This window comes from Squalius cephalus, assembly GCF_949319135.1.
Source record: "Squalius cephalus genome assembly, chromosome: 20".
Taxonomy (NCBI): Eukaryota; Metazoa; Chordata; class Actinopteri; order Cypriniformes; family Leuciscidae; genus Squalius; species Squalius cephalus.
In genome coordinates, this window is record NC_137141.1 from 22,191,488 (window position 1) to 22,217,557 (window position 26,070).

Here is a 26,070-nt window from a genome sequence, read left to right on the forward strand (position 1 = left end):
ACAGGAAACATAATCTCGCCTGTTACCCGCTCCTTTCAGATGTGGTTGGGAGCGTGAGAGGGTCTGTTGTGTTTGTGTTGACTGCAGCTTGAAGTTTCCTTGTTTAAAATTCTACAGGTGTTTTTTTTTTTAACAAGTTTTTTTTTTTTTTTTGGTGGGCGCATCCATCATTTGTAAGCTGTTTCAGTATGACTTTCTGTGTGGCCAAACTCTGGTTTGAAAATTTCTGCAACAGGAAACGTCGGGTTTACGAAGCATAAAGCTGCAGCCTGAATCAGCCTCGTGGGTTGTTCAGTGTTGCGAGAAATATATTGGGTGTTAAATCCTGTGTGGTTTCACTTTAATATTAATCGTTTAGCCTAGTTAAAAAATCTTGTCGAAAACATGAATCTTTTTAGCACGCACTGGAGAGCTTACAGAGATGGATGTGCTCACTGCTATTGCAAAATAAGATGTTGGTCTAATGACAGCAGCGGAAGTGCTATTTGTGCATCTGTTTTCCCTTTTGTCATTTGTGTTGTGGTACTGGTCATTTTGAAGCAGAGTGAAAGTAAAGTGAAAGATCAAATACGTTTCAGAGTGCATAGCTCTTAAAGGTGTTAAAGGTCATTGTTGACTATAGAAAAAGATTATTAGAGAAGTTTCTCCCTCTTTCTCTCAACCTCTGCTGAAACAGGAAGTTTCGACTGATACAATTTGTTTCAACACTGAACGACCATATTCAGTTCTTCACTGCAGGATTTTTAAGAGATGGTTAACACAAAAATTCATATTTGGCCATTTATTTACCGTTAAGTTGTTCCAAATCTGTTTTGACTGACTTTATTCTATTAGGTCCATAAGACTCCCTCTTCATTCTCATTTGCTATATTACTATATATAAGTCTTCTGAAGTCATATGATAGCTTTATTGGGCTGTTTACACCTGGCCACTTCATGCGTATTCTGTGATCGGATAGCTATCCGATCGTGAAAGACCAGGTGTAAATGTCCTCCAAAACGCACTCGAGACTGATTTGAATCCGATCGCTCAACCCACATCAGGAGGTGGTCTGGGCCGCATTCCAGACGAAACTGGACAAGTGTAAATGCATCTGGTTGTTGAAACCAAAAAATAAATGTGTGAGAGCGTGTTATAGGCTATATGTAATGTTATATGACGGCGCTACTGCAACACGCATCACCGCAGATGAGAAGCTGAGAATCTATTCATCAAGCCAACGTGCAAAATATCGCAAATCAAAGCGAAAGTAAGTCACAGACACTGAACACACAATCACCATCATTAAAAGTAAAGAAATGAAATGATCTTACCAGGGCTGTTGCCGCTCTCTCTTATTGCGGTCTTTGATTTTGAAATTTTAGCTGATGATCAATAAAATGCAGCTCATATCTGTTGCTTTCGGTGACGTGCACTCCGTTAAATCTGCATATAGCGTGGGAATTGAAGATCGGATTTAAATCCGTTTTGCAAAAACACATTTATGTGTAAATGGAATCGTTTTGATAAATCAGAAAGCTATCCGATCTGAGAAAACTCATGAAGTGGTCAGGTGTAAACAGCCCCCATCAGGCCGAATTGAAATCTGAATCTGAACTTTAACTGTAAACGAATCTTTCTTTTTATTGGGAACTTTTAAATCAATCCATTTCACAAACTGGTCTGAACAATTCATTTGCTAACCTGACTGATCTAGTTCTCGAGTTCAACTCGCTGACACTCTTAAACCCACTGGTGCGGAAGGTAAATTGACAATCTTTCTTTTCGTGTCACAGGAAGCTTTCATATGACATGATCCCTTTGGGGATCAAAACTTTTTCATCAAAACTTTGGTGGAGAGAAGTGTCTTGAATGTTTAGCTGGTTCATCAGTGCACAGGAGTGTAAAGAAAAGATTAATTTTGTTCTCAGTTTGATTTACTGTTCACTTCTTCCTCCCAACCCCACACACAGTTCAAGTCACAGATCACCTGGGTAGAGAGAGAGTTTGCTGATATTAGCGTGAAGGTAAGATCTCTGATTTTTCTGCTGCCACCTGCTTTCCTCTGAGCTCTACTATCCCTGTCTGTCTGCTGGGATCTAACTGGATTTACAGTAAAGGAAGAGGAGCGCTGGGGCCTGCCACAAACTCTGCGCTGTCCGCCAGTCGGTTGTTGTTTCTTCTGATTATAACTTCCTCTTGTATATCAGGCTGAAGTGTTCAGGGTCAGAGGAAGAACCTGTGTGTTTTAAAGCACCACTGTATTTTTAGCTCAGTTGATGGTGAGGGAGGAGAACTCTGAGAGGGGAAATCAGCAAAGCATAATGGGACAGGATGAGCATTTAAGTGTCCACCCGACGGAAACAGACATTCTTTTTCTGGCTCTGTGTAGTTGTTTTTTGTGTGTGTTCTTTTTCTCATTTGTTTGTTCTTTTTTGTCCAATATTGTATTTGTAACCTTGTTGTATTTGTTGCAGTTTTCATATTATTCTTATATTTTCTTAGTAGAGACACCAAACTTGGTGGGATGGTCTGAAATCCTTTCCTAATCCTTTCCAAACTTCTCCTATTGGCTGTTCTTCTGATCTTCACCAAACTTTGTACAAAGCAGCTATAGACTATGCTGGCAAAAAGTTTCCATTCGTAGATGCCTTGCAAAGTTAAGAGTGTTTTTGCGTAAAAGACAGTTTGAAATCCGATTCGAGCAACCAGAGCGTTCAGACTGAGCGTTCAGAAATCTGATTGGAATTGCGTTTCAAACCTCCTCCATATGTGGTTTGAATCAGATTTTTAAAAATCAGATTTCATGTGTTTTTTTGCTGTCCAGACTTTAAAAAACTCATCTGGATAAAATCTGGATATGCTAAAAATCAGATTTTTGCTGCCTGTCTGAATATTGCCAGATAGCATGAGGACACGTGCCAAATGACGGCAAATTCAACTCGGAACTCTGAAGCTGTACAATCAATTAAGATGAAAATGGGTATGGGTATATTTAATTTATTTCTTTTTCTTTTTTCAATCGTCGGCAGAACGGCAGAAGCTCTTGCTTGAGAAAAACATATACAGAATAGAGTATCAGGAGAAGGTTTTAACATAGTCCCAGACAGGTGTTTTTTCTTATCTTTCTTTTTTAAAATTGTGAATTCTTTTTGTTAATTTATTCAAAAAATATTTTTCCTTTTTCTTTAATACACGCACACAAAGATCAAATAAATGTGTTAGTAAGGTAAATAATATAACTTCTGAATGATGAAATATAATTGTTAAAAAAATTGTTAATATATAATAAAAAGGGTTAAAATATTTTCTTTCCTCTTATCTATCTTTGTCATTACCGCTTCTGACACACATTACTTTGTCACATCCTCTCTCTCTCTCTCTCTCTCTCTCTCTCTCTCTCTCTCTCTCTCTCTCTCTCTCTCTCTCTCTCTCTCTCTATCTATCTATCTATCTATCTATCTCTCTCTCTCTCTCTCTCTCTCTCTCTCTCTCTCTCTCTCTCTCTCTCTCTCTCTCTCTCTCCCCCCCATCTCTATCTCTCTCCATCTCTATTTCTCTCTCGCTCTGTTTTTTTCTCTCACCAGTTCTGTTTTCAGGTCTCTGTGTCTTCCTCTTCCTGCCTACTTCACTTTAGTTGTTGAGCAGGGCAGAGCACACACCCTCAGTCCCATACACACATTCACACACACACACACACACGGCCAGACCCTGCTCGCTCCCTCTCTGGGAGTTTTGTTGTCTATGGCTGCCCCGACTTCAGGCGGATGGGGGTAACGGTGGAATGCCCTGGCTAGAGGAGGGATGAAGAGATGGAGAAAGAAAAGAGGAAGTTTAAAGTCAGTCAGTTATTGACTCTCTACCTGTTCAAGCGGCAGCACAGTAAGACTTTAGCGAATGCCACTCAGCCTAGAGAGGAGACGAACAGCACCACGAACTTGACTCCGTCTAGTGCAGCTTTAACCGATGAACATACAACATGGATGCCGGTCAGTGTGCACACACAGTTTTATAATCACATTGCTTTGTAGAGGAGTTGTCGTTTGTTGTTGTTGTTGTATTTGTTGTTGTTAGGGTGGTTTCTTGTTGAGAGGAAATGTTACTTTTGTTTTGTTGAATTGGGCCACACTGGTTGTCAGATAAACACAAGTTTATGTAATCATACTCTTCTGAAATCAATTGCTTATAATATCATTTAACACAGCTAGAAGTAAAATACTCAGATAAGATGTTAGACAAGCTTTGTGACACTTGGCTGTTCTCACTCTTTCTCTCTCTCTCTCTCTTTTTTTTCATGTTGCAAGTGTCAGCAACACCCTTAAACCTATCAAACCTATCGTTTGACTTTTTTTCTTCTTCTTTTTTATAAATTATTGAGAATAACAATAATGTGATAGTACTTCAAACCACAAAGAAATGAACAAATGAATCTGACTGAACCATTAGCTCAGGGCCTTGTTGATTCATGTACCTAAACTGAATTCCTAGCATCCACCTGGACTAGCATTTATTACATGCTGTAGACTTACATTTTGTCTGGTTGTCTTCAGATAAATATTAATTTAGTTTAATATTTAGAGATAATGTGTATATAAAAAACTGCATAAAACTGTACATATCAAGCATATCATCTGCTGTATCTAGCTCAAGGATAAAGGGACAGGTCACCCAAAAATTAAAATTGTCATCATTTACTTGTCCTCATGTTGTTCCAAACCTTTATGACTTACTTTCTTCTGTGGAACAAAAAGATGATGTTTTGAAGAATGTTAACCAAACCATTTGGATGACCATTGACTTCCATTTTAACAAAACAATGAGACATTTTGTTAAATATCTTCTTTTGTATTCCACAAAAGAAAGTGTCATACAGGTTTAGAATGGCATGATGGTGAGTAAATGATGAATTTTAATATTTGGTTGAACTATTCTTTTAAATGTTTTATATATTGATTCCATTCCAGTGATTTTAACAGTGAATTAGTTAGCTTTGTGGGTTGTGTACAAGCAGCTGTTTTTCTGATATAAGTCTAATTGGGTTTGATGCTACTGTTTGTGTGCTTTTAATTGTACCAGGTTCTCAGAATGCAGTTCAATTTTATTTCATCCATTAACCATTTCCTCTCAAACATGTTCCCCCTTTCTCTTTCTCTCTTATCACGGGGGAAATGTGACATACAGCACTCTATTTCCAGCAGAGCCTACATTTCTATCATATACTAACTTTAAGAATAATAAACTGACTAAACATTCTGATCTAAGTGTTTTTCTTTGTGGCTTTAAATTGCTTGAGCTTCTCACCTGCATCCCTGCTGCTGAAACGTGCAAAATAAGTATTGAATAAAAAGTGGTGTTGATACCTTAATGTTCTTGAATGATAACACAAAAGTTGCAGTTTCAATTCAAAGTATGTACAACTGATCCCTGAAATAAAAATTATATATACATTTTTAATACACTTTATCTCCTATCGGGGGCGCTTTGTGTAAAGTGGAATCCCCCTCTGAGCCTCACTCAGATCTCATAATGTTGTTTTGGCCACTGGAGATATTTGTCATTAACAATGGTATTGATGAAATGTTGAAATAGCGTGCATTGGTCTGTGACATATACATGATAATCCACTCAAGCAGTTGCTGTGAAACGATTAAAGCAAATTGCTCATCGTTCAGTGTCCTCCTGCATGGGATATTATGTCCACTTAACCCAGCTTTAAGCTTTAATAATCAAGCTTGTCTTCCTGACCAGTCGGATGGTCTGATATCATGGCCTTGAAATTGCACATTTTACTACCCTGATATTTCAGTGGTTGATATCCATTTCTGTCTCTTGTGTTGTAGGATGATGGTGACATCAAGGAGATCAACATCACACATGTGGTTAAGGAGGGGGCAGAGAAAGCAGACCCCTCGCAGTTTGAGCTGCTCAAAGTGCTGGGGCAGGGCTCCTTTGGAAAGGTAAAGATACTCTCATATGCACAAACTTCTATACTGCATCTGTTCATATATGTCATGAACTTTGTAAAGATGTTTAGAGGGTTGACCATGGTTTCACTGCTATAGACCAGAGCATCATATATATATATATATATATATATATATATATATATATATATATATATATATATATATATATATATATATATATATATATTATTTTTATTTATTTATTTATTTATTTATTTTTTTTTTTAAAGAAACTTTACTTTCATTTTATGAGCCATGTTAGAAGAACGAATAATTTCCCAAAGTACTCCAGTTGATCTGGAAAGATATTCCAACTTGTGGTCATCGTTAGCCAGCTGTACTCGCAAATTCCATCATAACCAACAAACATTATGACGTGGATTCGAATAGATCATGCGTTTTAGCAAAACAAGCAATCTAACATGCAGTACAATCTATAGGCCTATTTTTCATTCCATATGTTCAAAATTCATTTTATATCTTTTAGTTTGTAAAAACAAGAGAATGCCATTTTTAAGACTGTGTATTTGCTCTATATCATGCCAATCTTGCCATTCTTATTATTTAAAGCAATAATCTGACATTAATTTGATCTCAAACTAATTAACCGTTAAATTGACTAGTTAGGTCATTTCTTCAAAGATGTATCGTACTATGGTAGTAACAAGTTATGTAATTGTTCAGTACTGAATGGTACTCAAATCTCAATGACAAGACATTTAAGGATCTTTTTGCTAATTAAATGTAACAACATCTAGCAGTGACTTGTTGAATATGTAAATAATTGCATTTACCTAGGTTGATTCTTCATTAAATATCACTTCCTGTCATTCAATTCAAATTCAACTTCCTATGGGAAGTTTTTTTTAACTCGTGAATTAGAAAAGAGAGGTTTTTTGGTGTTATTAGCAATACTGTTGCTAAGTGAAAACATGTTTTTTTGTGTGTGCACAGGTGTTTTTGGTACGGAAGGTAACCCCTCCTGACGGTAACCAACTGTATGCCATGAAGGTCCTGAGAAAGGCTACGCTCAAAGGTACAGCATCAGTGTAAACACACACACCACAAACCACACAAGCTTCCTTTGCTAACATAAACAATGCTTCAACAAAAGCTACTTTCATTTTGCATTATTCTCCCAGGCTCCTAGTTTCTGTGTAACCACAGTTACAAACACCAACCATGCGTTTAATGGTTCTCAGTAGTGAAAATTCTTCTTGAATTTACTAGTTTTATATCTACTCTGTCAAACCTATCAGACAGTATTTGCAATATCTGTATACACAATATTTTGGCATATTCCCTCAACTGCAAACTTGAATTCATGCCACTCTGAGTGAGGTTGCAGGTTAACAGTAACTCTTCTGTGGGTACACTCACTTCCTGTTTTTTTTCTGTGTACCCCAATGACAGAAAATCCCACCATACAGTACTCACAAACCAGAAGTTTTAGATTCAGATATCTGTTCACTGAAATCTCGGTTATCTGTTCACTTAAATCTCAGTTGTGCCCTCTTTCTATCTCCCAAGTATGAGAATTGGGACGCACCTTATGTTTTCATGAGAGCTGATAACATCACTTCCTACAAACATATGCTATCTGGTAAACTTCTGCTTCAGACATCCGTTAAGCTGAATCTGCTGATTCATTGGTCACTTAAAGTAGAAAATGTTTTCATGCTTGGCTTTTATTATCATTCTTGAATATATATGAATTGCATAGTTGTTTTACCGGTGTGTTGGCCAATATTACAATCCATGAATTAAAACTACTCAATGAAGTTTGACTTCATGTTGGTTGTGGCCAGATATTTCACCTCAAAACCTGTGTAAAATTGTTCTTGTCACAGTGAGAGATCGTGTGAGGACTAAAATGGAGAGAGACATCCTGGCAGACGTGAATCATCCATTTGTGGTTAAACTCCATTATGGTGAGTAAGTGTGATGTTTGTTTCATGGTACATTGTAATATTTTGTCATTCCATTTCCCCTTCTTTAAAGGAAAAGTTTACCCCAAAATTGTAATTATATCTTTTTTTCACTGTCATGTCATTCCAAATCCATATGACTCAATGGAACTCAAAAGGAGAGATTCTGAGGGCTGAACTGGTCCCTTCTTTCCCATGCAATTTCAATGAATTTGGACTGCAGAAGCACCATTAAAGAATCCCAAAAGCAGCCCATTCCAAGACTCTAGAAGTCACACTATAGCTTTGTGTGGCGAGCACAACAAAAAATAAATTATTCACTAAAAACCTTGCCATCCACTCTTACTCTCCTTGGCAAGTTTATGAAAGAATTAGTGAAGTCTGATTAAGCTGGATCATTTCACTTAATCAATTGAATCATTGATTCAATGATTCAGTCAAAAATCATACTACTCTGATTCAACTTACTGACTCAACAATTTGGTTGCAGTAGTTAACAGCTCACTGAATGGGAAGACAGTTAGTGAATAACAACTTAAAATTTGGTCTTTTGGATTTTGCATCCTTTTTGAAGCTTCAATGACTTGATGGTGAGTAAATTATGACAAGATTATCATTTTTGGATGAACTGTCCCTTTAAATGTCGCAAAAGGAACTTTGAGTGAAAGTGGAAGTCAGTGATAATACAGATGGTTGTTGAATTGCTGCTCTGTGTGTGATTTTGTTTAGCAGGAATTATTAAATGACTTCACTTCAGTGTTCCTGTATGATTCTGGTCCCCTAATTAATTTGAAGAGTAAAGTTGTTTTACAGTTCAGAGGTTATTACATTCGTATGGAGTAATTTAACATTGCAATCATGTTATCTACCTGCTTGATGAAGGCTTTATATTGCACAGGAAGCTGTGGGAGGTTATCATTAATGACTAACAGATCAGATAAACTTAAATGTTAATACATTGGTCATAAGCGCACTCTGTGTGTATATGTGTTCAGCCTTTCAGACAGAGGGTAAACTCTATCTGATTCTGGACTTCCTCAGAGGGGGCGATCTATTCACCAGGCTGTCAAAAGAGGTATATAATACTCAATAACTCAATAGCTCAATAACAATGAGCGCAATATCCTCTCCTTTTACTCCTTTGTATTCACTCAGTCTCTTTGGTGTTCAGGTGATGTTCACAGAAGAAGATGTAAAGTTTTATCTGGCTGAGCTGGCACTGGGTCTAGATCATCTACACGGTCTCGGCATTATCTACAGAGATCTCAAACCTGAGAAGTACTTAATATACACACACAGACACATTCAACATAAACTCATTGAGGAGATACTTGACCTTAAGGCCGGGACACATCAAGCCGATGGTCGGCCGTCGGACCATTTTTGTTTCAGATGCCCATCGGGTTTTTTGGGCCAATTCAGCATGTTGAATCAGTGTCAAACCATCTGTGAGAGAAAGAGCTCTGGCTGTTCAGCTTAGCGAATGAGTCAGTGCATGAGAATAAAAGCGAAAGTGATGAAAGCGAGCATAGAGTCAAGACGGTACAGACAGAAGGCTGTTGATATAGACAGATATTACTTGCACGCAGACGCAGAATGCACATTCTAGTTGACAGTCGCCTTTAGACAGTCGCCTTTTTGGCCGAGACGCAGCCAACGAGAGGCGACAACACAGTCTGCTTTTATCGATAGTTCTTTGACGTCGGCTTGTTGTGTCCCTGTCTTAAAGGGATAGTTCACTTTTAAATTAAATTTTGGTATGTTTTAGCTTACCTCAAGGGCATCCAAGATGTAGGTGTCTTTGTTTCCGCAGAAGTTTCAATTTTGATATTTTTAGGTCAAACCGTTCTTGTCTGTCAGTCATATAATGCAGGTCTGTGGTCACCACCTCAAAGAGCATGCACAGAGTCCAAATTAAACAATTCCCCATCGTAAGTACACATTGATGACCTAAGACACAAAACGAGCGGTTTGTGTGAGAAAACGAACAGTATTTATATTGTTTTTACCTCTACACAACCACGTCCAAGTGATCTGAGGGCGCGCGCGCTTCCTGGTGTGTGACGTGTGCGCGCGTTCTGGCTTAGTCTGTGCAAGCGGAAAGTGTACAAGAGGTAAAAACGATATAAATACTGTTCGTTTTCTCACACAAACCGCTCGTTTCGTGTCTTAGGCAATCAATGTGTACTTATGATGGTGTACTTGTATGACTGACAGACAAGAACGGTTTGACCTAAAAATATCAAAATTGAAACTACTGCAGAAACAAAGACACCTACATCTTGGATGCCCTTGAGGTAAGCTAAAACATACCAAAATTTCATTTCAAAGTGAACTATCCCTTTAACAAACACATGTACACACCATGAATTCTGTAATCTGTACTGGATTAGACCTCAGTTACTGTTGAGTATGAGTGTGATATTGTTTGGAACGCTTTAATGTGATTTTCACCTAACTGCCGGTAAATGGCATAACAAATACATTTCTATGTTCTAGCATCCTCCTGGATGAAGAGGGCCATATCAAACTCACAGGTACAATAAAGGCACTGTGGTTTACCAAAGAATAGAGATGAAATGTTTGATTTCATTTGTGTAATTGGTCTTGTTATTTCTCTCAGATTTTGGACTGTGTAAGGAAGCTATCGATAATGAGAAGAAGGCTTACTCCTTTTGCGGGACGGTGGAGTACATGGCTCCAGAGGTGGTTAACCGGCAGGGACACACCCACAGCGCTGACTGGTGGTCATTTGGGGTATTGATGGTAAGTCCAGATTCACGTAGAAATTGAGAAAATCTGCTTTGATGTCACTTAGATTGTCTAATTTATTTGGCTTTAACATTTGCTTTCTGCTTCTCTTTCGTACAGTTTGAAATGCTTACCGGGTCACTGCCATTCCAGGGAAAAGACAGAAAAGAAACAATGAATCTCATCCTGAAGTGAGAACCCATTGAGTTTTGGATCTTTTTATAGAAATGAAGCCTAGTCTTAAACTAAATAATATTGTGAAATTGTTATTTTAAATGAAGCATTTAGGATAAATGTGTTTTACGTTACGATTGGACTTATTTTTTGTGCTAGGAAATAGTTCAGTTAATCAGACACTTTCCATTTCACTGGTCATTTGCTACTAGAAAGCTGTTAAAAGAACAGCAATTTATACTGTTAAACAACAATTATGTATTATTGTTGATTTTGCCTACACAAAATTAACTTTTTTTCAGCAAGGATGCATTAAATTGATCAAAAGTGGCAGTAAAGACATTTGCAAATGTTACAAAAATGTATATTTCAAATAACTTTCTATTTTTCAAATAAAACGGATGCATCACAGTTTCCACACAAATATTAAGCAGAAAACAACATCGTGTCAAGATTGATAATAAGAAATGTGTCTTGAGCATTAGTTAGACTAATGGCAAATGAAAATTCAGCTTTGCCATCACAGGAATAAATGATATTTTCAAATATATTAAAACAGGTACTTGAAATTGTAATAATATTTCACAAAATTACTTAATAGAATGTCTTAATCACTCCAAACTTGTGAATGGTAAGTATATGTGTTGTGAGCATTATTCAGTGTCTGAGTCGTGATCATTGTTTGGTTATCTCTTTAGAGCAAGGCTGGGGATGCCTCAGTTCCTGAGCACTGAAGCTCAGAGTTTACTCAGAGCTCTGTTCAAGAGGAACCCCACTAACAGACTGGGTAATGTATAAACAGGCAGATGTTGTATACATTCTTTGTGATTTATTGTAACCTCTTCAAACAGCATTAATAGCCTGTTAATCTTGTGTTAATCTCAAATTAAGTCAATTATATTGATGTATTTCACATTAAAGTCATTGAAAGGAACATTTTATTTAAATGTGCTATACTTTCATAGTAAGGAGTGTTTTATTTCTACTTTAACTGTTACCAGCATCTGGATCAGATGGAGCCGAGGAAATCAAACGCCATTCATTCTTCATGACAATTGATTGGAATGTAAGATCATACTTCAAATTACAGCAAATCTAAAGAAGTTATCCATTACAGACTCGTCCTCGCTACCAGTAAAGGCTGAATGCAAAAAAAAACCTGTATAATCATTTTCAGAAACTCTTCAGACGAGAGATAAAACCCCCATTCCAGCCTGCAGTGGCCAGACCTGATGACACCTTTTACTTTGACTCAGAGTTCACTTCTCGTACCCCTAAAGGTGAGAGGTCATATCTATGATTGTGGTCAGTTTTCTTTGTGGACCATGGCGAGAGTAGTTTGAGCACTCAAACTGGCATTTAAAACAAACTATAGGGGAATTTTAAAGGGGTAGTTCATCTTAGGGATAGTTTACTTCTGTAAAAGACAAAAGGAGGAGTTAAGAAGAATGTTCGGCATAAAGTTGCTCTTTTACATATAATACATGTGGATTTAGACTAGGGGCTAGAAGCTATTCTTCTGAATCTGCACAATAGTATGGGACGGGCCAAATTTTAAATAATTATTCACAAATAGTCCTGCAAGATTTTTATACAGTAAAAAATGTGCTAAATAGACATGGTCCCCATTCACTTACATTTTATCAAAAAGAGCAGAATGAAGATTCTTACACTTGACACATTTGTACTGGATGACATAAGGATAACTGTTTTCATTTTTGGGTGAACTGTCCTTTTTATAGTTTCCATGGTCTTTTCATGAATAAGCTAGTCATAGAACAGATGTCTGTGTTCTCTTTCTGATCTTCAAGCTGAGCTCACTGCCGTAGATTTGGAGCTTTGGGTGGATTTTTCAAATGTCATCAGCAGCTAAAATGGAAAATGAGTGTGGGCTTCAAGGTTTCTCTGTTCTTGTCCTGTCTCAGATTCCCCAGGCGTTCCTCCCAGCGCAGGGGCTCATCAGCTCTTCCGGGGCTTCAGCTTTGTTGCCACAGCAATGCTAGAGGAGGAGGGCAAACAGGAGCCCTCTCAACCCCCTCCACACCCTGTGGTACAGGTAAAACAACTCTTTGTATTTCGCTGTGGTGGTAAATTGGACATTCATCTTTTAGATGCTATATGACAATATTAACGGGTTAAAGGTTAGGCTTGAGTTAATCCCTGGCATGCTGTCAATTACCACAGAAAATAATAAAAAAATTGTGCCAATAAATACTGTAACTTTCATGTGATGCTCATAAAGATAACAGAAAAGAGATGTGACATTATACTGTATATGCAAGGACTGTTTACATCCTATGAGTTATGATTAAGTGAATTTATCTGACCACTAGATCGCAGTATTTCTACTATTTTCCAATTGATTTATGCAAGAGTGAGTAATAGTGTTTAATGGAAATGATAACAGGGTTGCAGGAAGATGTTTTAGGTTGGGGGTGCTGTGTGCAAATCACCACATTAGAATAACGTACAATATCGAGTCTATAAAACACGTAAAAACTCCATGAAGCACAACGAATATATTGGTGAGAACACTCGTTTAAACAGCAAACACGCCAGGATATTTTGGACATTATTTTTGTCAATGTTTGATAGGTGTTTACACTGTCATATAAAAAAAGAGCCGACACGTTGACAGGAAATAAAAATGAACACTAAAAACCCGCCTGCCTTACACAACACTGAAGGTGGACTTGCGCTCAGGAGTAGAGCAGACAAATTCTTTCTACGCACAAAAATTATTTCTTCAATCATAAGTGCAGTGTAGTAGTTCTGTAAAAAGTAAATGGCTTTATTCCGTTTTAGTGATATCATTCTGTGTTATCCAGCATTCTCTGTACTGAGTTCAGACTAATAATGAGACTCTAGTGTTTGTGCATGTGTGTGAAAGAATGTAATTATTGTGTCTTCTTTGTAATTATTAGATTTTACTATCGGTGCAGTTTGTGTGTGTGCGCATGCATTTGTATTGCTGTTCTAATATTCTCTTCTCTGTTGTGTACCTGTCTCCAAGCAGCAGCTTCACGGTAAGAACATCTTGTTCAGTGATGGTTACATGCTGAAAGAGGACATTGGCATGGGATCTTTCTCTGTCTGCAAACGCTGCATACACAAAGCAACCAACACAGAGTATGCAGTGAAGGTTAGTGCCTCACTCCCTTAACTTGTCTTAATATTGTACTCAAGTCATACAAGTGTTTTTGAATTATCATTTCTTTCTTTGACATCTGCATTTTTGGTTAGGTTAGATTAGGTTACCTAACCATTTGAGGATACTGCATTTTACAGTCAATTCCTTTGGTTTTTCCAAATATATTCAGATGCTTTGTGTAAAATAATTGATTAATATTTCAGATAATATAAATCCATATTTCGTTTTTTAATGCTTTTTAACTAAATGTCATTTTAAAAGATGGTTACGTTCACTAAAAGGGTTTTTAGATGCATGTTGTCCTCGGGTGACTAATACATAATTTACTGTATAATGTTGATAGGTGATTGATAAAACAAGCACCGACCCATCCGAAGAGATTGAGATCCTGCTCAGATACGGCCAGCACCCCAACATCATCACTCTCAAAGATGTAAGTACAACAACTTAAAAAATAAACAATAAATCACAATTAACTAGGGGTGTAACGGTACACAAACATGACGGTTCGGTACGTTCCTCAGTATTGAAATCACGGTTCGGTACGGGTTCGACACAGCAGGGGGGAATAAATTAAACACAAAATTACTTCTATTTTTATTAAACTGTTTTAGTTCGGGACAAATACATGTACCGCTACACCCCTACAAATGAACTAATCTGCAGGAATAATCTGCATTATTAAAATTTGATAAATCTACAATACACAGAGCAATTTAATTGAATGAAATAAAACTGCTGTGTTGCAGGTCTATGATAACGGGAAGCAGGTGTACCTGGTCACTGAGCTGATGCGAGGAGGCGAGCTGCTGGACAGAATCCTTAAGCAGAAGTTTTTCTCTGAGAGAGAGGCTAGTGCTGTGCTGCACACTATCACAAAGACCGTGGAATACCTGCACTCTCAAGGGGTGAGAAAACATGCATAGACAAACTTAATCACATTTATCTTGTAGATAAAAACTTGCCACTAACACAGAATCTGTCATTATGATTCATAGCTTGTGACAGAGCCTAGCTTTCCCCGTCCTCTAAGGGTGTTCCCCAAGGCTCTTCCTTTGGCCCTCTTAATAGTTTTTATGTTGATGTCTTGCCCAGAAGAACCACAATAGATAGTGTTCTTAGGACTAATATTATAGTGTAGCTTTTTAAAGCATGCAATATAGCAGCGCATGAAGACTCAAATAAATTCAGTTAAACCACTCTTCCTTAAAATCTTACCCCAGTATAAAAGAAATAGGAAATTGGGGACAATTGTAACACTAAATGTATTTTATCACAGTATTTCATAATATTATAATATAGATCCCACATAGTTTGTTTTTTTTGCCAATGTGTTATTTAAACACATTGCCAACAGCTAAAAGATTTACTACCATATAAACTATTGAGTAATGTTAAAACAATATTATTACTTTAAATGTGATATTATAATGTAGACTTTTCATAACTACTGTACTATTAAAAGTACAGGTACTATTTGGCGCATATAAATGCATTTTGCGACTAAAGATGGCAGGTAGATTTGTAGTTGTCTGCGAGTTATGCAGGAAAATGTAAGTATTTTATCCCCTATGTTTTCTGGTTTTCCTACAGGTTGTGCACAGAGACCTGAAGCCCAGTAATATTCTGTATGTCGATGAGTCTGGAAATCCAGAATCTCTGCGCATCTGTGATTTCGGCTTTGCCAAGCAGCTAAGGGCAGACAACGGTCTCCTCATGACACCCTGCTATACTGCCAACTTTGTAGCACCTGAGGTGAGTGGTTGTACTTGCAACAGAATGGGTAATGCTGTATAGACCAATAAACAGTAAACTTTACCTGGTTCTTTGAAATTTCTCACACACACACACACACCTACTCCTAAGGGAATACAGAATCCCCACTGGTCATGCCCCTCAAACTTCATCAGCCAATCACCTCCCTTTACTACTTAAGTCTGCCCAATGTTTTGAACTTCAGTGTTATTGAAAAACATTGAATTGAACAATGTGAGCTTCGGAAGTATTGGTAGCAAACGGCAGTTTGTAATATGTGATTTTAAATTATCTGGGATCAGTGTAATGTCTTTTTAATATTTTTTCTCAATAACTGTTCTGACATTGTTTTGTGTTGCAGGTACTGAAGAGGCAAGGCTATGATGAGGGCTGTGACATTTGGAGTCTTGGAGTATTGCTTTACACTATGCTTGCTGGGTAAGAACACGCACACATTATCTTTCATTATTAATAAATATTGCATTCTCAATGTCAACGCATAACTGAAAACACACCCACAATCATTTTTCCTTTGATTCTGAATTGTTCCAGTTTTACGCCATTTGCCAACGGACCAGAAGACACTCCAGAAGATATTCTGAGTCGGATAGGGAGTGGCCGCTTTACTCTGACGGGAGGCAACTGGGATGCGGTGTCTGATGCTGCCAAAGTAGGCCACGATCCCACCCTCATCAATACAGTCATTCAAACCTCTCTGACAGGATTTTATTTTCTCACACACATGCTTTTCCATGCAGGACTTGGTCTCTAAGATGCTCCATGTGGACCCTCACCAGCGGCTCACAGCCAAGCAGGTCCTGAAGCATCCGTGGATTGTTCAGAGAGACAAACTTCCCAACAGCCAGCTACAACACCAAGATGCCAAGCTTGTCAAGGTACCGCTGCCATGAGGCTCTTACACTTATTACGTATAACATAAATGTGGGTCTATTACTTCACCGACTCTCTCCTCACAGGGGGCGATGGCCGCCACATACTCAGCGCTGAAGAGTTCCCAACCACCCCCTGAGCTGAAGCCCATCGAGTCCTCATTCCTGGCGCAGAGACGGGTGAAAAAGCTCCCTTCCACCTCTCTGTAGAGAACGAGGAGAGGAGAAATGGAGAAGTACTCCTGACTGAATGCAGTTGTGGAAAGGATGGATGGATGGATGAAAGAACCACACTGAAGCTCTACAGACTAAAGACAGTCTCTTGAACCTGCCCATGACATCAGCACTGGAGTGAAGCTGTCAAGTGTGCTAGGCAAGGCAGGTGATTGGCTGATGAAATTTGAGGGGCGTGGCCAGTGAGGGTTCTGTACTCCATAAGGAGTTAGGGGGGTGTGTTTGTTTGTGTGTTTGTGTGTGTCTGAGATTTCAAAACCGGGTAAAGGATACTGTTTCAAAAAGATGATATCCCCAGTGCATTTGTGTCTTGGTACTGTAATTCCTAAATATCAACACTTGAGTTTTGGATTTTCTTTTTTATTTCTCAGTTTTTGTTTGTTTTGCCTTTTGTTTATTTTTTATCTTTGTAGTTTGTTCAATGAATTTTCATGTTGATTTGTCTGTTCTTGGAAGCTTTTCAGCAGTAGTTTTCTTAGTCCGTCTCTTCCTGAAAGCTCAAAGTGGCCATCAGCAGAAAGCGAGATGTTCCAGTATAATATTTCACCCAGATGAATGAGTAAAGGTTAAATGTATCTTCCATAATGATCCGGTGAGCATGTTCACACGACTATCAACCTAAACACAGTGACGAATGGAAGTGCTTTCTGCATGGATTTGTACAATGCTGTCTTGTTTGTTTCTTGTTTTCCTCAACTCGGCACTTTTGCTTGGTGAACCTGTCAGCACTGGTGAAGACTGTTCAGAAAATGTCTCCTTGTGTTTATTAAACAAAGAAAAGAATGAAAAAGTCTGAATGTGAGATGACATCTGAAGCTTGTGGCATGGAAAAATGTTGCTCTTGTTAGACCTGTGCTTTATTTCTGGTTATTGACTGCTGTCTCCTGTGTTTGATTTTGTTGTTGATGTTGTTGCTTAAAGAGAAGTTATTTTATAAAGGCACGTTGAGCACAAAATGTATAAATATGACAGCTGAGAAAACGATTTAATGATTGTGTATATTTTTTATCTTGTCTGTCCTATTCCTTGTTCTCTGTGCGTTCAGAAGCAGAGCGTGGTGGAACTATCTACTGTATTGTGCTCAGGCTGTTACTAGCGATGCCTTGCAAATTCCTCAAACTTCGCTCAAGTATTGCACCCTTTACCAATCAAACGTCTTTTCAGTTTTAAGACGTGCTTGCAGTATTGTTTTGCATTGATTCAGAATTTTTGAATTAAGAATTATAAAAATCACATAAAGAATCAGAAAAGGACCTAGTTCCGATTATTCGTTTTACCAGGGATGGTTCACTCCAAAATTAAAATTGTAACATTTACTCACCCTCATGTCTTTCCAAACATGTATGACCTTCTATATTCCACATAAGAAGAATAGGGACCGGGAATCCACTTTCACCCTATTGAAAAGAAAAGCATGGGCATTCTGCTATAAACATAAAGTGATACCGGTGTGGAATGATACGAGGCTGAATAAATGCTGCCAGAATATTCATTATTGGGTGAATTATTCCTTTAAATCTTTAAAGTCACTTTAAAAAGTAAGTGGAACAGAATTTGGAATTGTACCCAAAGTTCTTAAAAAACATAGTTTGTCTCTGTAAGTGTGCATTCTGTTTCTCCCAAACTTTATTTGCTCTTTGTGTGGTATTTGGGGTTATTCTTGCTTAATCTTTAAAAAAAAATCAATTGTGATTTATTTGTCTTTACTTGAAGAAAAAAAACAAAACGCTTAATTTAATGGGAGTCACAGCATTCGGTCGTATTACTGTGTAAATGTGTTTGTTTCTCCTGCCTGGTGTTGGGGTGGATGGGCTGGGTGCTCTTTGTGGTAAAAGGGTTTAAATTATCACCCTTTGCTTTTACAGTTAAGGGCCTGAATTCTAAAACCTTCATCCTGATGCCTTTCTATTAAAAGAAAATAAAAAATAAAAAACCGACTTGTCCTGTCTCTCTTTCCCATCTTTCCTTTTTTGTCCTGACTTTTTACTTTTTCAGTGACTTAATCATTGGGACCATGTACGGTCTCCACCTCATTGTATTTGTCAGTCTTGGCATATTATATATTTTTAATCTGCTCGTTGGATTAATGTAGTACAAGTGAAAGAACATGAAAGCTTTGTAAATCAGAATTTAGGCCATGAAAAGTGGGATTATTTGAGTCTAAATCCACAATGAATGAATGAATGAATGACACAGCTCTTGTCACATAAAGTATCTCTGTCTGTTCACCTGTCTGTCTGTTTTAATACTGTCCTCGTTCTCTCTCTCTCTCCAACATATTTCTCTCCTCTCCATCTGTTTTCCCTTTTCTCCCCAGTAATCTCTCAAGTCCCTCAAATACACAGACATTATTTGGACAAAATTGAAGGATCTGTGAACCCCTGGAGGAAAGGTATCTATATATATTCCACCTATTTTTGCCTGCTTAAATGTATAGGAGGTTAGTGTCTTGTATATTTATCAGTAACTCCTACCGAGTGATAGCTTTTTTAAGGTAAAATTTTCAACCCTGTTACCCATTTTTTTTCTTTTTAATCATTTAATTTTGAATACATTGATTCATGTGGTTTATGCTAAACTTTAGGACTATTTAGTCTTGTCCCAGATTTTAGTTGCAAAAATTGCAAATAAAGTTAAACTAAAATGTGTCATTTACTTGACTTACATGATTTCTATTACAAGAAAATTTCGTAAAGCAAGACAAGCTTATTCTTTCCAGACCTAAAGCATTTTTTTCAATACACGTTCATGCTTTCTCTCTCTGTCCTCTCATTGTATGTAATCACTAAAGTAACATCTGTAGCACTTCTCTGAACATTACTGATGGAATACTTGAAATAAATCCATTATTAATCCAACATTTGAGAGCCCCCGTCCCTCCCTCTCCTACCAGTAACTGCTCTAATCTCAGATGGATGGAGCTTTTAAAAAGTTATTTAAAGCACTGCTGTGCTGAGTGATTCCCACTTTGTACTGTCCCAGCTTATTTTTCACTGGCCAGACCACAAAAGAGGGCTCATCATGTCAGTAGCTTATTTATCACAGCTTTTATCCGTTCTGCAGACTAGCACATTTTTACAGTATCTCCTGCTCAGATAAAACTAATATCTTTCAGTGATTTTCTCTTGTATTTGAAACAAGGAAGTATGCAAATAAGTTCAAATGCACAATGACAGTTATTGCTCCTTATAAATCCTTCCTTGAATTTTTGAATTATTAATTTACAGTGGTTTTTGAAGCATGTTATTGAGCCGGAGATGTTGGCATTTCCCATTTCCTCTAGTGTCCTTGAGATCTGAGCCACCACTGCAGTCTCTTCCCAGCATCACCGTAATGATTTGGGCTGGTTTCACATTAAGCTTTTTGAGACAAATGGCTTAAGTAGAATGTCATGTCATCAGTGTATGTGGCTAGGAATTGCAATTCCACACATGATTTCTATAAACTCCAAAAAGTGTTCTGAATATTTCTTTAACATGGCATAACATTTTGTGAGAAGTCCACTGACCTTGTATGCTTTCATTCACATGTAATTTTCATAAAAGATGAATTATGTAAAAATGAAGTATATACATATTTGGCCTGTAAAATGTCATACTAATTCATGTGCATCAGTAAGTGCACAGGCAACATGTCTCATTTCCTTTGGCATTTGTTTTGATGTTATTCTGCACCATGTAGGCTATATGTTGTTTAATCAATGCACTTGATTGGACACATACAGTATATGGTTATATTAAAAGGTTAATAACTTTAATCAAATCAAAAGTTCCTGCCTAAAAGTGAAAGGAAAGACATAAACAACACAGTGAACCTGTATTTCCACAGTTTGTTTGATTTCATAATGAAGTCATTACTTTTTTAAAGCACATTAAAGTTTTAGTTCACCCAAAAATGAATATTCTGTCATTAAGGACCCTTTTATCGTTCCAAACCGAAAGACTTTCGTTCATCTTCGGAACACAAATGAAGATTATGTTTTATGAAATCTGAGAGATTTCTGTCCCTCCATAGACAGTCTACGCAACTACCACTTTGACGCTTTAAAAGTTCATAAAGAAATTGTAAAACTAATCCATATGAATTGTACGGAAGCCCTAAGAGGCCATGGATAATATTTTTTTTCTCTGTTGTTTTCTCGTGATAATGACTTAATTTTCTCGTGATCTCGAGATAACAAAAGTTGTTTTCTCGTGATCACGACTTAATTTTCTCGTTATCTCGAGATAACAAAAGTTGTTTTCTCGTGATCACGACTTGTTTTTTTCTGTGTAGTCGGCAAGAACAACAGTATAAGCACCAAAAGCAGAATAAAGCAGCATCATGGATGATCGCATTCGCTTTTACTTTGATAACGGGCTCACTCAAAATGAAATAGTTCTCTGTCAGTGTTTGGCGACTTCCACATTAGTGTCCGACACTTAGAAGGAGGAGGCTGTCAGGTCTGCAACTTTATCGTAGAAGACAGTTTTATTGCCAGCCAACTTCAGGTCCTGGACGTCTGCATGTCTACCAGAATTATGTTTGAAAGATGCAGATTAATGTTTTTTTGCGGCTGACCCGAGAAATGGTCAGAGATCAGTTAAGTCTGGCCAGGTTCTCCTCTGGGACACCTCTCTCTCTCTCAAAGCAATTATAAAAATCCATCTCTTCTGCGGGCTTTTTATGAAGTAGATTTCAAAATCAAAGAAGCCAGCTCGCACGTAGGCTACATCATGATATACACAACATTCAGAAGGAGCGAGATTTTCTCGCGAATCGCGATACACATGACGGCGTGAGAAAACGGTTTTATGTCGAGATCATATTTTAGAAATTAAGTCGTGATCACGAGAAAACAACTTTTGTTATCTCGAGATCACGAGAAAATTAAGTCGTGATCACGAGAAAACAATTTTGTTATCTCGAGATCACGAGAAAATTAAGTCGTGATCACGAGAAAACAACTTTTGTTATCTCGAGATCACGAGAAAATTAAGTCGTGATCACGAGAAAACAAGATAGAAAAAAATAACAATCCATGGCCTCTTAGGGCTTCCGTAGAATTGAGCGGTTTAGTTCAAATTTTCTGAAGAGACACGAACGCTTTGATGAACAGATTCAATTTAGGCTTTAGCAGAAAATTGTCCCGCTATCTGAAAATATAACTGAAATATCATGCCGATATCTGTGACAACTCGGGCCTACACACTACACAGTTAAAAAAAAAAAAAAAAAAAAACAGTTTAGCAGAAAACTTTTCATCAGTTTTCTGCTCGTCAGTCATTTTGACTATTCAAAACAGACACAAGGAAAGCCGGAAGCGCCGCGGATGGCGTGATAGTTGTTTTCATGCGAAATGTTCGCGATTTTTCATCTTGGCTTCCACAACAAAAAGGGAAAACAAAAGAAAACAGGCTACGTTACCAAAAGGAGGCGAGCAAACATCGGTTAAGCTTTTCAATTTTTTGAACACAGATGCCGAGCTTGCTTTGCTTCTGCTTGACAGGTAGGGCGTGTCTAATTCGATTAATAATATGGCGGTAGCTCTAGTCAAGAGAAAAACATTAGCCCCTTTCACATTGCAATCCCGGCAAATTACCGTCAAATTACCAAAACGACTTTTCCAGTAAATAGCCTATAGGCCTACTACACAAATCTGCTGTTTACAAAAGCAACTTTGTTCCGTCTTTTTTACCGGTAATACCATTCGATCAGTATCAAACTTACGTTACCGGTTGACTCTGTGATGTCAGTCATCGGAAATTAATTTGTTTATAAGTTTTAAAATTTTGAAACATATTTTGATAAGTTTAGCATGCTGTATAATGTCTTACATATCTCTTGTAGGCTATATCTCATCTTACCCCAAGAGTCTAATTTTATCTTTTTACTTTAAAATAAAAATGAGGCCTATAACTTTTACTCCACACATCCCGAAACAATGATGTGTCCACAAATTCCTCATTAACAAATAGACACAAACAACTTTGATATACATAATACAATGTCATATATCACTATTTTACAGAGACACAAAATTACATCAACTAACCTCAAAACAGTTTCGGCTGACTAAATCTCACAAATGTTGATAAAGATGAAATGGCCAAATTAAAAATATCATAGGCATTCATCAGAAGTGCTGAGATGAGATTTTGTGCCATTTATATACAGGAGAAAAAAAAAATAAGGTAGGGGGGTCATCTTGCCCCAGGCCAGGGGCATCTTCCCCCATGTTACCCAACTAGGTTACCTACTGAAGTTTATATAGGCTACGCAACTGCAGAGCCGCAACGCTGATAAATGGAAAAGAAGGCAGGGTCTCGAGCGGATTCAGTGGAGCCTACCGTAAACAGCTCGGTGGCACAAAGCAAACATTCCGTCAGAGCATTCTGACTTCGAGCTTATGCTGCGTTCATGCCATGTACAGTAGTAACCATAATAATGAGATGGCAACCTGTGACATTCTACCCGGAGCTTTTCACATCTTCAGACTCGGATTTATGCGTTTCTATGTCAACATTATCAACGCTGTCAGCAGCAGTCAGGTGGCACAACTAGAGCTCTGTAAGTTGTTTACATTCATTATGAGTTTTGAGACATGAGGTAATTTAACACCGCCTCTTGTCTCATGATGCTTTGCAGACTCAGCTGTGTGTGTCCATGTGTTTTGAAGGAGGAGTGGCTTTGGAGACTGCTGTGAAGGGAGGGTGGGATCTTATGCTTATCAAAGTTAGCTTGCTATTGCTAGCCTCTCCGAAATTGCCTACTCTACCTTTAAGATGGCATCACATTTTTTAAAATAAATATATACATTTCTGTACCCTAACCCTGTACCCCCTTAAAGAATCAGCAAGGTTTATCATGTTAAAAAGATTTAAAAAATGTATATTATTGAAAAGTAATGTGATTTAAATGTACGTGATCACTCCTAGTTTAAAACAAAATCTAAACATCATACTGATGCTTCATGGGAAATGTCAAAGTCATAAGTCTATTATTTAAACTAAAGTAATAAAGTATTTAAACTGAGCAGTATTGTATGCATTTTTAAAATAACATTTCCTCTCTGTTTTAGTTTCACCTTAGTAAAGGTAAATAAATCTCTTGAGTGTTTTGCATGCAAAACAACCTCAGTATCAACATGATATTTTTAATCCTAACTGGAGCAGGTGTTTTAGCATTAGCTCGAACACGTGAGATCTTGTGAATTACTTCCCTCATAAATAACACATTTATTGTGTATTATTTGAAATACATAAAACTCATGATTCATGAGTGCCAAAATCTGTTGCTTGGCAACAGCAGCTCATGGAATTTTGCATATGCGAAGGATCTTGCATTTCTGGCTTTTTATGACCTCAGCAGGGGAGGAAAAGTGTGACAGAGATGCAGAAAGATAACAAGAGAACAAGAGAGGGAAATGTGTATGAGTGTGTGTGGGGCAGGCAGTCAATTCTGCTTTCCTGCAAACTATCTGATGGATCAGGCTGTGTTGCTACAGGCAACACACAGAGGGAGGGAACAGGGTATGATTAAGACAAAAAAAACAAAAACACTTTGGCTTTTTTTTTGTTCATTGCCTGAGCTGACATAGACATCTGTAGGGACGTCACGACAGAGAGTGAAAAAGAGAGAAAGAGAGGATGCTGAGTGGGCAGGAATACAGAGGGCGAGCATCCAATCAGCTGCGGCAAAGTCAGCGTGTCTTTGTCCAATAGAGTGTGACGAGGCTCCTCCAGTGTGAGCTAACAGCGCTGGTGGCTGGTGTCTTATTAATGAATGGAGCGTCTCACTGGCAGCAAAACGGTGCTTGAGCTCTCTCTCCCTCGACGGAGAAGGCAGCACAAACAGAATAGTAAGAGCACTTCGCACCTCGACAGAAAACAACTGCAGCAGCCGTGCGCAAATATGAACAAGCACCAGCATGAGGATGAGAACTCTGACAGCGACGCGGAGCAGGATTCTTCTCTACCTTCTGCGATGGATGTCCACCCCTCTTCTTCCTCATCCAACCTCCTCCTGCCCTCATCTTCTCAGCGGAGATCCATCTCCATGGGGGACTTTCGGAGAGTCCCTGCTGGACAGACAGGCTCCGAGCCCCCCTCTGCAAGTGCCACGGCACCCTCGTCCAAGCTGGTTACCCCCAGCTCGAGTATGGAGTTCGAGGCAGCTCGTCGACGCCTCCTGGAGGTGGAGGAGCGCCAACGTGTCATCAGAGAGATGGAGAGACGACTGGAGGAGCTGAGGGAGGTGTTCGTGCGCTCCGAGCAGGAGGCGGTGGAACACGGGGAGCTGGTGGCGCGCATCACTGCTGCCGCCCAGCAGGGCGAACTATACGTGGCGGAAAACGGACAGCGGCTGAAAAAAGGACTGCGGTTTAAACGGCACAAACCCACCATTGTCTTTTCCTCCATGCTGGGGCTGAGAACGTGCCTCCCTTGGCCTGTCAAACTCAAATAGCGAAACAGCCGCTGCTTACTTGCAAGATGGCCCTTCACTGCTGTCACACAACACAACTCAATCGCTATCTTCAGATCCAAGGATGTCCAAGGCTCATTTTCTACTCGCTGTTAGTCAGGAAATGCTGAAACTTCTGCTCTGTCTGTATATATTGTTAACTGGGATCTTAGGTGGTGCTTCATTTGAGCCTATCGAAATGGCGCTGGCCTCATATATGCTGCTTGAACCACCCAAGACGCTGGGGATTTGCTTTAATGTGTGTGAACTTTGCTGATGTTTAGAGCTCTGTGCATGCGTTACACTTCATGTCGCTTGGTGTGCGTGAGAATGTCAGAGAGGAGACACAAATTCATCCAGAAGAACTCACTTCGTCCGAAAGGAAAAGCATTCTTCCATCTGCAGTAAGGTGAAACAGAGCGTTTAGGCTGAAGGCCTGTTCACACCAAGAACAACACCTACAACAATAACTATATGTGTCCACACCAATGGATGTTAAAAGTGCAGTAAGCAATTTCTGAGAAATGCTGTTGAAAGTGGACCGAGCAACTTGCAGCCAATCAGCAGTAAGGGGCGTATACACTCATTAGGGGGGAGGTGCCTGTGTTGCATAACGTGTTCAGGGATTTGGGGGTGAAGCTATCAAGATAGGGGTGCGTCCTTTTGGGTAAGGGTGTGTTTGTTTAGGTGATTTCAAATATCAGCGTTTCTCAGAAATCGCTTACTGACACTTTAACATTCTGTTTATGATAAGCGCGTATTGCATTTGTCGCCTGACACTTTAAATGTTCAAGCTCTT

The 26,070-nt window shown here is 38.5% G+C and overlaps 2 protein-coding genes across 5 annotated transcripts in view; both read left to right on the forward strand.

The window, feature by feature from the left end:
• Window positions 1-18,766, forward strand: part of rps6ka1 (ribosomal protein S6 kinase a, polypeptide 1) — a 60,213-nt gene extending 41,447 nt beyond the window's left edge. For 2 of the 4 annotated variants that reach the window (XM_079853487.1, XM_079853488.1), the window contains exons 3-23: window positions 1,954-2,007; window positions 5,821-5,937; window positions 6,901-6,982; window positions 7,797-7,877; window positions 8,870-8,949; window positions 9,046-9,152; window positions 10,374-10,411; window positions 10,498-10,640; window positions 10,746-10,816; window positions 11,498-11,586; window positions 11,801-11,865; window positions 11,977-12,079; window positions 12,725-12,855; window positions 13,816-13,941; window positions 14,294-14,383; window positions 14,700-14,858; window positions 15,544-15,705; window positions 16,067-16,143; window positions 16,258-16,375; window positions 16,464-16,601; window positions 16,683-18,766. In XM_079853487.1, coding sequence (XP_079709613.1) covers window positions 1,954-2,007; window positions 5,821-5,937; window positions 6,901-6,982; window positions 7,797-7,877; window positions 8,870-8,949; window positions 9,046-9,152; window positions 10,374-10,411; window positions 10,498-10,640; window positions 10,746-10,816; window positions 11,498-11,586; window positions 11,801-11,865; window positions 11,977-12,079; window positions 12,725-12,855; window positions 13,816-13,941; window positions 14,294-14,383; window positions 14,700-14,858; window positions 15,544-15,705; window positions 16,067-16,143; window positions 16,258-16,375; window positions 16,464-16,601; window positions 16,683-16,805 — 2,154 coding nt within the window. In that variant the 3' untranslated portion in view covers window positions 16,806-18,766. Of the gene's footprint in view, window positions 1-1,953; window positions 2,008-3,601; window positions 3,970-5,820; window positions 5,938-6,900; window positions 6,983-7,796; window positions 7,878-8,869; window positions 8,950-9,045; window positions 9,153-10,373; window positions 10,412-10,497; window positions 10,641-10,745; window positions 10,817-11,497; window positions 11,587-11,800; window positions 11,866-11,976; window positions 12,080-12,724; window positions 12,856-13,815; window positions 13,942-14,293; window positions 14,384-14,699; window positions 14,859-15,543; window positions 15,706-16,066; window positions 16,144-16,257; window positions 16,376-16,463; window positions 16,602-16,682 lie in introns of those variants that run through there. The other 2 variants (XM_079853486.1, XM_079853489.1) reach the window with 2 other exon arrangements.
• Window positions 18,767-24,522: 5,756 nt separating this feature from the next.
• Window positions 24,523-25,362, forward strand: LOC307148152 (uncharacterized protein). Its single transcript, XM_079853493.1, has one exon. It carries the CDS (start codon window positions 24,594-24,596, stop codon window positions 25,272-25,274), a length of 681 nt encoding a protein of 226 aa, XP_079709619.1. The 5' UTR covers window positions 24,523-24,593; the 3' UTR covers window positions 25,275-25,362.
• The last annotated feature ends 708 nt before the right edge of the window (window positions 25,363-26,070 follow it).